Source organism: Plectropomus leopardus, chromosome 14, assembly GCF_008729295.1.
Source record: "Plectropomus leopardus isolate mb chromosome 14, YSFRI_Pleo_2.0, whole genome shotgun sequence".
Taxonomy (NCBI): Eukaryota; Metazoa; Chordata; class Actinopteri; order Perciformes; family Serranidae; genus Plectropomus; species Plectropomus leopardus.
The window spans coordinates 5592282-5608411 of NC_056476.1; the positions used below are offsets into that span (position 1 = coordinate 5592282).

A 16130-nucleotide genomic window follows, 5' to 3' on the forward strand; every position below is an offset into this window, starting at 1 on the left:
AAAGTAAAAAAAGAGCGACAAGAGCAAACAGAAAAATTAAACTTAATACAAGCACTTTTTAGGAAAGTGTGCTGTATATTGTTTTAACTGTATTACATTATTCATTTAATTTAATTTTATGAATTTTTTATTTTAATCTGACTTTTTTAAAAATCATTATGGCTATAGTTTTATTTAATTTAAATCCATGTGTGCTGGTGGGGGGTCTTATATGTTTATATGTAAATGTTTAGTAAATGCTTAAAATAAATAAAAAATATATAACATAATAAATACAGTGCAATGTAGTACTGTGGTGACTTTTAGTCCAACCATTGAGCATTTCAGCGAGTCCTGAAAAAAATATGGTAATTTAAGTTTTTTTCATTGTTTCTGTATTCTATAGTTCCATTACTTTTTTTGTATGATTTTCCTTTAACAGTCGTATACCCCAAAGCTGTCCTTGTAATTATCTAAAAGTGATTTTATTCTTCCCCAAGATAGATTATAGAATAGATTCTATTCTTGGGGATCAGGGGATGTGCAAAATTTCTGAGCAAAGACACAGTTAAGACATACTTCTGTATTTTCCTTTTTGTGTGGCCAAATGAAGAGAAATAAAAAATCTTTTCTAAAAAAAAAGCATATTTATTAGTTCACACAATGAAGCAGTGCCTCAACATGACGACAGTAAATCAAAGCAGAATGAGTCCAACATTTTCAATAACAGATCGCTGTATTGCAACTGTTTTCTGCCTCAACAGCATCAACAAAGAAAAAAAATACAACCAAAGTTTTATCATGCAGTATGTTTGTGCAAACCTCTTCTGTTCACAGCTCAGACTTTCCCTCCCAAACACACACACATACAAGGCAGCAGCTCCTTGCTGATGGAATGGAGGGGCACGTGTTGTCTACAGCCTGCTGGACCAGAAAACTGTCGACAGCAGAACTGTGATTTTAAGGAAGTCAGTCACAGAGACCCGTGATCTTTATTTCACCAGTCCGATTTTCTTTGCTTCTGTTTCATATATTAACAACCGCCACATTTTTACTATGAAGACCTCTGCTTCTTCATCAAGAACCTAAACACAAAAAGATTGGAGAGTCAAAATTCATATCAAACAGCTCAATAAATCTGTTTAATAAATCAGACTTGTTACATTAAAGTTACACAGATTATTGAAGACCAACTGTAACTGGACTTCGAGCGCTCTGATGACATCGGCATGCTAACATGCTCACACTAGGCAGGTTTCCATAAACCCTCAAACCGCTCAAATTGAAATTGCGAATATAAAATACACCTAACAGAAACACGTCAATTAAAAAAAAAACCTCCCATTTATCGCAAAAAGTTTTATGCTCGCATGAGGTGGTATTTCAGGGGATTCAAAAAAGCCATATTTTGCAAGACTGCAATAGAAACACTTTTACGAGAAGGCTCATAACATCACTTAAACGCAGTCATCTCACAATTGTGTTTATCAATATTTCAAAAATATTTAAGTTTTGCGCAAACTGCATCTACTGCTAGCTCAACTAGAACCACTGAGCTAGCTAACGTTACAACTCAGCCGAGGTGGACCCCGTTTATGTTTACATCTCACACTTTCACAGGCCTCTCCATGAGCCGATGCACGCTTCCTTCTGTGCAGTGATATTATTGGTGGGTGTAGAAAGAAAAGTATTTCCTGCATGAAACTGCTCAGAACAAGGTATGTGAATTATCTTGAGAAACCGGAAACTCACACCAAAACAATCTAGACTGATAAATAGCACTACAGGTAAAAAGTGAAATATGTATTTTTGATTTGGGGATGAACTGTCCCTTTAAGCCTCACAAGCATTCATATGTTCGAATAACCACGAACTCGCATAAAAGATCAAATCAAGCACACTTTGGCTTAATGATTCAACTTACCATAGCAACATCATCGAGAATACCCTGAGGGGTGCTGTGTGCCATCACCTGGGGAGACAAGAAAAACCACTTAGTTAAATTGAGCAACAGTGCAACACACACACACACACACACACACACACACACTCATATTTTCAATGGGAACTAGCTATTTAAATTAAATAATCACGAACCTTTGAACAGACAAAATCAACCAGCGTGGGTTCCTCCTCGCCAATGTATTCAATAATCTTTTTATTGATCCACGGTCTAATGCGTCGATCCATCAGAGTCTACTCAAAGAACCATCACAACACATTTTCTATTATTGATCATGTTATTACAGCAAATAACGACGAGAATTTTGAATAAAATATCAGATCTTTACCGAGTCGACCATGGCCCAGTCCAGAGGGTAGGAGAAGAGCTCCGGCCTGGCGGTGGGGATTTTCTCAATAAGGCTCTTTATGTGCTTACGTTTCTCCTCCGAGTTGATGCTACCTTTGGCCCCTGAAATTTCGGCCCCGTCCAGCCCCAGACTCTTGTCGTCATCCCCGTAGTCCAGTGGAACCAGTTTCCTTTTGCGAGGCTGCTCATCGGCCTCCTCGTCATCAAACTTGTTGAAAACGCTTTCAACGGTCGCCAGCTTCTTTCTCTTTCCTACGCTGAGCTGGCTGGGACTGTTGGTGGCACCTGGAGGAGAGAAAGACCAGTCACTTCTGCACAGAGCAGCTGAGGAATCAGATCTCTCTGTGCCCGCAGTTTGTTACTGTACTCACCCAGTTTGAGACTGAGACCTATCTTGGGCCGGTGCTCCTCCGGAGGTTGGACCTCAGGAGTGTTTTCACCTGGAATGATGATGCCGCAGGGAGATTCGTTGCCGGGTGTGTTTGGAGTCGCGTTCCCACTGGCCGAGGACACCGAGGGAGCGGTGGTGATTGGTCGCATGATGGGTTTGACTTGCAGCTTGGCTTCTTGTGAGTCCTCACCATCGTGATAGTCATCTTCTTCCCCTTCCTCCTCATCATCATCCGAATGCTGCGGAGGGGCTCGAGGCATCGGCTCTGCGGGTCTTCCCGACCCTCTCTTCTCCCGATCCCGATCTTTGCGAGACTTCTCCTGGTTTACGTCCTCCTCAGGTTCAAGTTTCAGAGGAGGCTGTCGTCTGCGCTCTGCCTCCTCCTCCATCTGCACAAATATACATGATGGGTTTATTATCTATTATCTAGTTATTGAATTGAATGGCTTCATATTCTGGGGCACTTTTCTTTTATGTGTGTGTCAGGAATCAATATTTGGTTAACAGGTGGCATTTTAGTAACAGATGCACTAACAGATTCCAGATTGGATACCAAAAGGAGACAGACGACAGGAAAACTCTTGAACAGAAAGTTAACTGTATGTGACTAAATTTCTACGTGACAAAAAATAATTGCATTAATACCCACTGAGATACCCAAACAGAGCAGAGCTTTCTCTCAGAGCACGAAAATGTCTGAATTTAACAAAAAGTCAAATGTCAGCTGTGGAAACTGAATTACTGCTTATAGACTTAACTGTTTAAGTGACAGATGACACTGGTATGTGGCCTGTGTGTGTGTGTGTGTGTGTGTGTGTGTGTGTGTGTGTGTGTGTGTGTGTGTGTGTGTGTGTGTGTGTCAGACCCATGAACAGACTTTTCCTCACATTTGTCAAGAGAGAGGTGGAAACCAAATTATTTAGGGCGCTTCACATCAACTCGAATCCCAATCAAAGCGTACTTGACCCCTAAGTCCATTTCTTTTGATAAGCGTGAACAATGTGTACCAAACCCAGTCACAGCACGCCGATCTGTGCCCGAGGCCACTTTAAAACATGGGATGAAGCATGAATCAGGAACGCGCACCATCTGTATCAAAATACAGAAGTGGAGTGCTATTTAACACGACAACTAGGAATTTGTAACCAGTTTTGAAACAGCCTCAATTTAATGAGGCCTGTATATCCGCCTGCCATGAACAAACCCAGATTTAGCTTTGCTGCAGACTTTGACCTACAGTTGGAGCTTCGGCAAAAGGGGAGAAGCAAGAAGCATAGCTTCACTTAGCTGCTCGGACGGGCCCCTGCTGATGACGGCCCCCAAGGTAGCAAGTGTCCATTTGCAGAATCGGCACTCATTACCAGGGCAAATGACTCTACATAGGTCAAGGGTTTTTATTGGCTCCAGATCGATCAGCAGTGACTGAAACATGACATCCAGGTGGATACACTAATTTTTGCCCCTTTTTTCAGCATGATGCAACAACACTTTGTCATCTCAGAAAAAAATGATGACTGTCAGGACACCCACTAGCTCACCTGGTACTGCAGGTGTCCCATGTACAAAGGCTATGTCCTTGTCGCAGCAGCCGCAGGTTTGATTTCAACCTCGGCCCTTTGCTGCCCGTCATCCCCTCTCTCTCCCCCTCATGCTAAAGATGTCCTATCAAATAAAGCCCAAAACGCCCCCAAAACATTCGCTCGAAAACACTTGTCAAATTACTCTGCACCAAGTTTCAAAGAGAGACTGAATAAGTAACAGATATGATTGAAGAAGTAACCACGGTAACATTTTCACCACCTTCCATGCTGCTTTCTATTGTTTAAAAACTTATAACATAAACACAAAGCCCGCTTGTCTACTGGCAATAGTAAGGGAGTTTATTTTTTAATTTTTAGCAGGTTTTTTCATGTTAAAAAAACTTGCATACACAAACATTTTTGAGTGAAAAGGGTATTTGTTCATTTCAGTTTTAGTATAAAGTATAAGTCAAGTATAAATCACTAAATACTGATCTCTCCTTTGATCCAGCTGCTTCCTCTGTTATGTTCTGCACATGCGCCCTTGCAAAAAGCAAATTATAAACCCAGTGATCTGTGTGTGTGGCACGTGCAGTGGCAATGTCTCCAAGAGAAATCTACCCAAATTATAGAAACAGGCTTCTAGTTCACATGACAATTAAGAAAGCATCTTACTGGAGTAAGTCGGGATACTAAAATGAATGAAAGAATGACGGACTCACCCTCTGCAGCTCAGCATCAGGGTCAGGGTGACCTTCAGCCAGGAGCCTCTGTCTGATCTCCTCCAGCTCCTCCTTCTCCCTCTTCCGGTCTCGCTCGTCCAACTCTGTCTCCTTTTCTCTGTCACGGAGTCGCTTCTGCAAAGCGCTGCCCCTGAGAATGAGAATGAGCCGTCAAGTAATGCCAAATGCAAAACACATGCAAAAGACTTCTAAATGTGCATCAAGATATTCACCTGTAGTATTTTGGGTCGTCTCTGTCATCGTCGTAATCTTCAAGAAATTCTTTCAGTCTTTTGGCTTCTTTCATCTGAATTTAAACCATCACAATCAGAGTAGCTGCATAAATCATCATCACATATCTGACATTACAAATTAAGTAAAGACAATAACAATGCTGATTTCTTGTCAGTGATACGGTGAGGTATGCATTATTGCATACCGTTTCCCGACGCCTCTCGTCCTCCCTCTCCGTTTCTTTGCTGTAGTCACGAGATTTCTTCCTCTCCCTGATCTCCCAATTTTTCAGCCGCTATAAAAAGAAGAAAAATCTAATCATCACTGAGTCAGACATACACAAACATCAGTCATTAAATACATTTCTTGAAGTACAACTCTTTAAACTAAAATCGATTAAATTCAAAAGACGATATACGTACCTCTTGGTAAGCCGCCTCCTTGTCTCTAAGCCTCCTCTCGAGCCGCCTTCGTTCGTACACGTCCTCCTCATCTTCTTCACGGTCGCGTTTTTTGTCCTCTCTAGTCCTCTCTCTGCAGACGACAATCAAATTAGCATCACATCGTGAAATGAGAAGAAAAATAAAAATAATTTTTAAGAAGTCAAGCACTTATTTACCAAATGTTAAAAACAGAGCTGCATTTTACTACAGCGATTTCATCAGATCATTTTTGCATCAGCCAGCGCACTTGTTTTCTTTTACTCTGAATTACAGGTATTTGCTGCACCTAAAGAACCTATTTTAGAGACTGATCTGATTTCAATCATATCAGAAAAGATGACTGAAAGCTCCAGGAAAGCTACTAAATGGACTTTTTGGTAATATAGTTGTGTCAACTATCTTTATGAAGATAATTATCAACATTGCAAAGAACCAGATGAAGCTGAACAAAACCAAAAAAGGAATTTGTGAAGTCTTTGGGGGCAAATTATCACAGCATCTTTGAGTTGGATGGAAATTTATACTCGGGCAACATTCATCTCGATGTCATACTTTTAAACATTATTTTATGTAACACTTCTATTATTACGCTGACACACGACTGCATAGAGCCTTACTCAAAATATTACAATACAGATAATGTGCTGAGTGTGTTAAGTGTGTAAAATATAAAACTGCTTTACGCTACAATGCTATGTTTAAAACTAGTATGTAAGTTCCACCCACACTGAGGGACGATTTGTAACGATAACCATATTATTATTATAACCATATTTGCAGTTTAAGCAACCAAAAGCTGATGCTTGACAACCAGATTTAACATTTCGTGTCGCATGTGCTTTGACTTTTGACAACAGAGCATCAAGTCTGACACCACAGGCCTCCCACTGACCTCGATCTGCTGCGATCTTCACTGACGTCTCGACTCCTCTCCCTCTCCCGCTCCCTCTCTCTCTCCTTCGTCCTCTCCCGTTCCCGGTCTCTCTCCCGTTCCCGGTCTCTTTCACGCTCCTTGTCCCTCTCTCTCTCCCTTTCCTTCTCTTTCTCGCGGTCTCGGCGCTCCCTCTCGCGCTCCCGCTCTTTGTCCCTCTCTCTCCTTTCCCTCTCGATCTCCAGACGCTCCTTTTCTTTCTTTCCTTTTTCCTCCTCAAGTTTCTGCAGGAGCCCAAGAGGGAGAAAAAGGGGGAAAAGTGTGTTACTAGATTCTCAATACGGAAAACATCATACTAAAATACATAAAAACACAAGTTTTCAGCACGATACCAGACATGGTATGGCCAGACATGCTCACATACTGCCATGACTCATTGCATTGGAGAGGCTGGCTGCTGCAAGTGAGGAAGTCCTCTTAGCCCTGGTGTTTCCTCCAGGAAGAGTGGTCCGCTGTTTGAGCAGGTTTAATGCACATACTGCTCAATTCAGACACACTTACTTAAAAACCACAAATTACAGTCAAATCTTGAAGAACACCTAGAAACTAAAGGAATCTGTGTTTCAGGAAGGAGTTATGGCAGAAAAAAAGGTTAAAACCATCTCCCAATAACATTTTTCGGGTGTTTTTCAACACTTTTTTAGCTGTAAACATTGACATTATTGTATTTTTGTTACATCAGAGATCATTTCCTGTCCTGGCTCCAGTACTCAGCTCTCCTCTTTATCGCATAGGCTAATATTGAGTGATTTTTTTGCACATATGTAACAGGTCAACTTGTCCTTTGCAGATGCTATGTGCTCTGCAGAGATCTCAGATTATGCTCTGACGTAATAAAAGGCCATTCCAATAAATACATACTGGTGGAACCCATATCCGTGCACTTTCCCAATCAATGTGCATTCAGGCAGATGCTCAAATGTAATAGATTTGACCTCATGCAAGAGATACTGTAGGTTAAAAAATGCATATATACCACAGCATCACCATATATGTATGATGTAATTGGTACACATTAATGCTTCAGGCACTCAGCTTTACATGATTCCTTGGGTTTAAGTCTTCTTTAACTACTCATGCCCCACTTAAAAGCATTAACCAAGAGCCAAGTCAGCTTTGAACCAAACGGTCAGCAAGTTCTAACTATACACTGAAGTTCACCAGTATATAGTGTCCTGGTTTGGTCTTACCTATGGGTGCCAAGTGGATTAAAACAAGCCCAAGCTTAACATGGCAAATGGCCCAACTTAGTGGATTACATAACAAGCTCCCATGTGTTTTCTGCATGGTCATCTGAGACGCGGTGGAGCGGCGCCAGACTGAAATGCTAGTGCTCCCCTGCAGCAATGTGGGAGATCTCAGTGCAGCAGAGGGACAGACCCGGGGACTGGGAGTGCATTGTACTGCAGAGTTTTGGGGATTTTTTACATTTACATTGTAATTTTCTTCGTAGAGTACCGGTGCCAATAGGGGACTGCTTCCCATATAACCATAACCTACTAGACTGAATCACAGCGCTGATTTTGGTACCTCATTCTGGAGCCAGGTTTTTTGGGGGGGTTTTGTGTGTGTGTGTGTGTGTGTGTGTGAAGGTGACGCATGACAGCTGATCCAAGCTCAAAATGTATTTCCTTGTTATTACTAAGGATGTAAATCACGGTTTTCATCACAATACGATATTTAATTGATTCTTCGTACAACAATGCCGTATTTGCTGATATCACAAAGTCTGCCACAATATTCCAGTTTCATGTATTTCAGGGACCTGCAGTCGATATGAGACAATATCAGTATCCTCATTATCTTTATTTTGGCTGCTTGTCATTTTCTGCCTAGCGCTAGGCCACTAGAACTGTTTGAAAGTTTAGAAAGGAGGTTTACTTAGACAGAAATGGTGCCGCAGACCTTCTCAAACTAAAAGTGTGTCTTAAAATGGCAAAGCGTATTGATGTTTAAACTTTGCATTGATGAAATTTGAGGTAAATACTTGAATCAATATATCTATCCAGGATAATGTATTGTTGCGCACCTACTTGTCAGTGCTGTAACTGTTATTTAGTGTTAAATTATTGTAGTTGGGTTAAGTTTAAATTATTTGGATTTTTTAGTGCTTTGTATTTTTTCACATTTGTATATTTAAGTATACTTCAAAATGTTACAGATAATTCAAGTTTGAAGTTTGTTCTTACAAAAAAAGAAGCTGTTCTTTGATGTTTTTTTACGGTCTTTTGTGCTTTTTTTTAAAAGAAAAGTATGTCTGAAGACAGTTTAGGCACAATATACTGACTGATGGTCATGGATTTTGAACATTTATAGCATAAAATATTCAAAAGTTTGGAAATGGGAGCAATGATACTCATTATGCTGATATTGTGTTTTTATTTGCTGGAATTCAAAGAGAAAGTCACTTGCAAAATCAATTCCTCTTGGCAAAAACTTTCCAATGAAGCTAATCAATATTCCAGCTCATCTAGCATGTAATCTAATCTAATAAACACTAAATATTGACCATTTGTCTGCTCTCTAACCAGTTGACATAAAAATCATGGCATTTCTACAGACCGTTTTGGAGCTATTGTTGAGGAACTCTCGGGTGATGAACTACGGTTTCAGCGCCTCTCTGCCTCTACACATCCTACAGGCTACGTGTGGGAGGAAAAGCAGGTCATGTAAAGTCAAAATAATCAGGAAAAACGTCCACACGACAACCTGTGAAGCAGTTACTTAATTACAGCTCATCCACATAAACAACATCAACAACTTGTTTTCAAAATCATGTCTGAAACATCTCAGGTACATTTCATTTTGCCACGGAAAGGAAATTAGTGAAACAGTCTTACCAGTAGGTTGTCTTCTGGTGTCTCTTTGGCCTCTCCAACCCAATAAATGACACAAACTTAACCCAGTCAGGCCCACGGCTTAAACAGTCTTCGAATGATTTAATAAATGTCTAACAATTGTATATATTAAGTACTGTTGGAGATGTGGGTCTGGCAGCTGTTAAGTGAAGAACAAATAATGAAAAAGGGGAAAAGTATTGAGGGGGTCTGAACTACCTGTTTTATGTGAACTATATGTTCTACGTTGTAATTTAGTTGAACTTAATTCAAATCAGCATTTTCTAAAAACCTTGGTTAGCTTTTTTTTGTCTGAGGGAGACAATTCACAGCACCATGTGGTATAAACTGTCCTGTTTTCTTTTTATTCTAAAACTTACCTCTTGTTATAAAGTTAAAAAAGCACTCTTTTGTTTGAAACAAACTAATTGAAAACAACTAAATCACCATTTTAAACACTGTCACAGGGGTGGGCTGTATTAATCTGCATGCAGATTAACAGAAGTTGGTTGTTTTTTCAGTTTATTCAGTATGGAGGAAGCGTGTGGGGAGGAGGGAGGGGGAGTCTGGCTTAAGAAACCACAATATTGAACAGAACACTGAAAATAAATCTTGTCATACCTGTCGGTTCATGTACGACAGTTTCTCATTGTTCCATGTTCCTCTTTACTGATGGCAGTATCAGTAGTACATCAGTATCAGTATCAGTAGCATATAATTGTGTTTTTTAGACTGATGCACAATAATTAGTATTTTTTATTTATTATTGGCACCTGCAGTTTCTGCACATTCTAGCCTCTTTGAGTTATTTAAAAATGCTTTAACTTGTTTTTTCTATCTTTAACTCTGTATTTGATTGACTGAGTGTTTTATCTGTGTATCTATGTTTAACATGATATGTAGTTATGTTTTTTGGTCTTAGTGTTGTATTATTTGCCCTGTGTTTTATCTGAGCTAAATGTCTGAGCTCTTTTAGTTGGCTTCTTTCGAAATTCACAAATCAATATGCTGGTGAAACAGCCTCATAATATACAGTGGCTGACAATGCAATGCAATGTTTATCCTAAAATGACCCACCTCTGTGACAGTGTTTGAGATTGTGATGAAGATGCAATTTAAGTCCAGTCCCATGAGGTGTTGACATAATTTTGTCGCTGCACCTTTGTCCTCCTCATTCAAATACTAATAGGGTCAATGTGATATTATTTTCTCATTCTTTTATTTGGCAACTAAAGTGGAAGGGGTAAGGTCACTACGACAGAAGAAAAAAAGGAAACAAGTGTATGAAAACAAAATGAAATAAAAAAAACAAACACTTACCTTGCATGTCTTCAGACCACAGAGTGCTGTGGAGGGGCGCTCCCTGCTTTAGTAACACTACAGGCTGCAGTTCAAACTACTGCAGTGGTTAGGCTCATATAATCTCTGTGTGTTCTTCAAACACATCATTTATCATCTGAGGACCTGCAGAGGTTCACTGAGCTGCCCCGTCTTCTAAAACTGATCTGAGTGCAGACACGACACACTACAGATGGACATCTCCCACAATTTAAAAATCCAAGTTTCAGTGTCAGAACCACCTGAATCCACATGTAACTAGAAATAATAAAAGTGAAGTAAGAGCCAGTTGCCCCTCTGCAAACCCTCCAGAAGGGAGCGCCCAACATGAGTAAAGAAGAATAGAAAGCTCATACTTACATCCTATCCTCGCAACTTTTTCCAAAGCTGAGATTCTGAGATTCATCTTGCTCTAGTCACCAAATGAACTCTACCACATTGGTGGGGTTTAATCAATAGATTAGCTTTAGATGGAATTTAACATTGTGTCCATGCACTCTGTGTGATGACTTAAGCTTGTGCAGAGCCAAAACCTTTAGTCTCAAATCAGTACTGTGAATAATAATGCCAAATTTGAAGACACTGACAGATACTACAAGGCCATCTATGATTGGTTGATGTTGTATTGAAACACTTTAATAGATACTATAAAATCTTTGAATCAAAATCTAATACTTTCTATACCTTTAATGTTTGAATTTCACTCACTGATCTATATATTAACACACAACCTCCTTACTATAGTTGACAGTAGCAGAACAGTCTTATGGAGGAATTATCTCCATTTGCTGTTGATGAATTTCTAATTTCAAACAGTGGAGGATTTCTTCTCCAAAACCTAAACTACAACGTAATAAATAACAGCAGTTTGATACGTTACCTTGTGTGTGTCCCGGAATTTACTGATTTCTCTGGAAATCAAGTCTCTCTTGTCGTCCTCCATCTCCATGGCATTGATATCCTCCTTACACAAAGGAAAGAAAGACAAAAAAGAACACACTAAGTACTCAGCGGTTTAAATAAATATGTACAAATCACACAGCAGCTACACTATGCAAACCTCCTCCTACCTCCTCTTTCTTCTCTTTCCGCTTCTTGTTGCGAGGTTGGCTGTCTGCATCCTGAGACGGAGCATTGAGCTCACTTGCATACTCTCGGATGAGGAGGTCTATCGCCCCCTTCACAACCTGGTCCCGACGTAGGGTTTCTTCATCCAGAACCTCCTCCTCATCGTCGTCCCCGTTCTTAGAGCTAGCTCCCTTCATGTCAAAGCCAGAAAAATGGCAAAACAGTCAGTACCTTTACATGATGTTAGAAAAAGTTGAATTATCGTGTTAACCCAACTAGGGCTGTCTGACAGCAGGGTAAAGCGGTGGAAATATTCTAAATATAACTGAGGCTACACTTGAAATGATGCTGATTTTTAGGTGGATTTACAATAATCAATGAAGGCAGAAATTACTGATAACATGTACATGACGCGGCAGTTTTCTACCCCAAAGTTATTGTAAATAAACAGTTACAATTGCAATTCAGTCAAAAGCATAGGCTGTATAAATAATATAGAGCGACAGCAACTTGCTGAAAGAGGGTATATCTCTGCCTGCCATGGCGAGTTGAACATACTTACTTCAATAAATCAATTCTCCCCCCGGTGCTCGTATACTGGGACAAGGACAGCGGTCCAATTAAATGTCCTGATCGAGCTATGACCGTAGCTCGACTAAACTGTGCATGTAAACGTACAGAATGTAACAGAAATATAAATCTTTTGCTAAGCAGGTGAACGGCGTACCCCATTGGCACTCCTCTTCTTGGCCTTCCACTCATCGAGCTGGGCCTTGGTCTTGGCATCTACCTTCACCAACAGCTTCTTATCACCCAACAGCAGCTCGTGCAGAAGTCTGAGGGCTCGCAGCGTTGATTCAGGCTCCTTATACTCACAGAACCCGAAGGCTTCAGGGAGAGGGCAGCATCAAAAAAAGTTATTTCCAAAGATGTTAAAAAAATCCAGTAATGATAAGTCCACACTACACGACTTTAGCCCCAATTTTCTGCTCACCAACATTTTCAGGAGCTCCTGAACAAAAGCCCCAGATCCGGGCAAAATCTGTATTATTTGACTCCCAATGTGTGCTGCAGATGATGCATCACAGACACTCCCTAGATATCTAGCATGCTACAGAACTGGACCTGTCGAGGACTTTGTCAGTGAGCTGCAGCCAATGAGAGCACAAGACACAGCAGGGCGATGCTTTCCAAAGTGAGTAATTGAAAAGGGGAGAAAGTGATAGAGAGTGGGGAAGAGAAGGTGAAGGGTAGACTATCAGATGCAATGTTTCTGTAAATTATTAGCCTAATGATTCACTCAGAACGCTGCTTTGTCACTTTTTGACTTTGGTATTTTCTAGTAAACACCCCTCAGACTCTGGGCTGAACCCCCAGTCAACCCACTGCTGGTTAGTCATAGAGTGTCAAAACCACAAGACTCCTGATAACAAGACCGCAAGTTATGTGGTGTGAACAGTACAGCAATATGGTGACTTTGAAAGCTGTGTAGCGTGAACTTAGCTTTATATATATAATATTTGCAGTAAATTTGAAACAGAATTTGATTTTACATTCAATTTTAAAGAGCCTCTTTCTGTAACTTGGTGCCAAAATTACAGAAAGAGACTCCAAAGCTGTTAACAGCACAGTGTGGTGCATATTTTTTTCAGGGGATTACAGTGACCTCTAAATGTCTGGCACAGTTACCTGCATGCACAATAAAAGAAGCTGGTTAAAATGCGTTGTGGCCTTTTCTTACCTTGAAGTTTCCCAGAGGCACCTTGGACCCTTTTCCAGCTTAGAACAATACCACATTTCTATTTTGAAAGAGAAAAAGAAATTAGTTAGTTACACATTATAAGATGTTAATATTCAAACGTATACTACGCAGTAATTCTCGGTTACTGTTTCTATAACAGTAGCCCCTGCAAAAATGAAAGTCGAGCCCGATTCACTTGCTTGGCATTTTACTTTCACTGATTTTGAATTTGCACAAAGTGCAAAAAGTGTAACCTGGAACTCTTAACCCAAGAAATTAACATTTGCTGCCTACTTCTTTTTTAATCATTCAGCTCTTGCAGTTTTTATAGCTTGACCTCCATCTGAGGACATCTGAATAACAGGCCGAGTGGGTACACGCGAGCGACTCACCGCTAGAAGCTGTCTGACCAACATGTCAGATCCCTTTTCAGAGATGTTGCCTACAAACACAGTGGTGGTGGGACCTGCGCTGTCGTCTGTGTCCTTGGCTCTGATGGTAGGCTCCTTTTTTGGAAGCATCGGCTTCTGTGCTACAGCGACTGTGGTCGGGACAAGAACCTGCAACATCAAATTACATTTGAACTATATAAGTAATACTCTTATACAGAAACAACAATTAAAGCAGCTTAGAAAATAAAATGCAGAATCTGATAAGAGTGAGAATGAGCTGAACTGACTCAGTCATTAGCAGATGTACCGACTGTTTATTTAATAGCAGGTCATACAGACCAGCTGATGCTTCAAAAGGCATGCAGTAGGAACTCCTGTTTGGAAACTCACTGTGGGTGTGGGGGTCACAACGCCCATGTGAACAGGGATCATGGGAGTACCTGAAAATAGATACAAAGTAAATTAATCAAACCAACAGGGTTTCCCGAACAAATACTGGCAACTGTCTTTTTAATTATGTAATATGCACCATTTGTGGCATGATTATTTAATATATGTTTTATAGGGTTCCTACAGCTAAAGGCAGGTTAGATTCAAGACTTTAGGACTTGTATTAATGCAACAAAGAATAAAGTTATTTTATCATTATGTAATTGAAGACAAAAAAAAGAACCGACATCAATTACTTAAGAGTTAGGAACAACAATGCCCAAATATTTATTGTAACTGACAGCATGACTTTTTTGTTTTGTGGCAGAGACGATGGCCGAACAGAACAGAAACACCTGGCGTTTGGCGCGTTTTCTGGGCAATTTTATGTTTTTCACTCTGCATGTGGGATTCAATTACCTTGATCCCCATCATGCAGAGTTTGAAAAGCTTTTTACAGAAAATACACTAAGCCTCGTACTGATTTTCTTGCTGCAAAATCTCAGTATCTCAGTATAGCCATTTTTGTTGAATTTGTGCTACACTATTTCATTCAGGTTACAGTGACATCTACCAAGCAGACAGTGGATCCTCTGCTCTGGGCATCAAAATAAGATTTTTGTTGGCTCCAATATGATCTGTAAGACCTAAATGCGAGAAACGTGATTTTTTGTTTGTTTTGTTGTTGTTTTTTTTGTTGGCTGTCAAAATATATGCAATATATTGCTGTGAGCTTTGACTGAGGATGAAACAAATTTGGTATTGTTTAAAATAAGCTACATTTTTATGTTTTTTTCAAACAAAGACTAATCAATCGTTGGTTTTACCGATTAATAGATTAAGGAAAGTGCTTCAATCTGCAATCCTATTATATATATATATATATATATATATATATATATATATATATATATATATATATATATATATATATATATATTTCTAGAGAGAGAGATAGAGAGAGAGTTTTTTTTCTATGTGCTTTACACTACACACTTGTTTCAATAAAAAAATGTATGTATCAAAAATCCTGCTTTCAGGCATCTTTGCCTTTTAACGACTTTTGGCAGTTGTATTTCATACATTTTCATGCTGGCCTTATTTTAACATTCATGAATGAATTCAATACCTTTCAATACTTTTTAAGGAACCCTGCAAACAGCTTCCAGAGTCCGGTTAACAAACACACAGCTGTAGCTGCAGATGTGAGGCGTTAATAAGGTTACCTGGCGGGACAGTCGGTGCAAACCCCGCATACTGAGGAGGCGGGATCCTGGGAGGTAACTGCGGGATGCCGATCTGCTGGCGGTTGAGCGGAGGAGGGTATGACATCCTCAAAAAAATCCCTACAGGAGCCTTCAAACAGGAAGAGAGGATGTAAAACTGAAGACAGACACTGCTGACGTGCTTCAGGGTTACACCAGGCTAATGTCAAGTTCAAAATAGAATCACATTTTTTATCGTGGAAAGCGCAACTGACTGCTAATGTCGCTAATTAACCAGGTGTGACACCTCCAGAATAGCGTCCTCCTCAAATTAATATTTAAATTAGCCGGAGCTAGTTAGCACATCTGTGTGGCCTTGCTAGCTGTCGTTAGCTGCTGCGGTCATGTGAGGATTTACTCACCTGCTGTCACGTGTAAAACAGAACCCAGTGTCTAATAATACTGCGGGTTTTCCGAATAAAAGCCCATTAAACGCGTTAAACGGGTAAACGTAATGCTAAAGATTAGCGTTATAATCACCACCAGCGCGCTGAGATACCCTGTGGATACAAATAACTGGGACCTATTC

The 16130-nt window shown here is 40.1% G+C and overlaps 1 protein-coding gene across 2 annotated transcripts; it reads right to left on the reverse strand.

Moving 5' to 3' along the window:
- Positions 1 to 606: 606 nt before the first annotated feature.
- On the reverse strand, positions 607 to 16130 carry rbm25a (RNA binding motif protein 25a). Of its 2 annotated transcripts, none has more exons than XM_042500305.1 (18): positions 15964 to 16130; positions 15563 to 15692; positions 14298 to 14347; positions 13908 to 14075; positions 13516 to 13573; positions 12502 to 12662; positions 11777 to 11965; positions 11587 to 11667; positions 6493 to 6755; positions 5580 to 5691; positions 5363 to 5452; positions 5157 to 5230; positions 4924 to 5074; positions 2662 to 3070; positions 2271 to 2575; positions 2077 to 2175; positions 1904 to 1951; positions 607 to 1064 (listed from the first exon to the last, which is right to left on the reverse strand). In XM_042500305.1, exons 2-18 carry the CDS (start codon positions 15666 to 15668, stop codon positions 972 to 974), a joined length of 2457 nt encoding a protein of 818 aa, XP_042356239.1. In that variant the 5' UTR covers positions 15669 to 15692; positions 15964 to 16130; the 3' UTR covers positions 607 to 971. The 2 variants fall into 2 exon arrangements, with proteins under 2 accessions (XP_042356239.1, XP_042356238.1); XM_042500304.1 differs by having other exon boundaries at positions 11587 to 11670.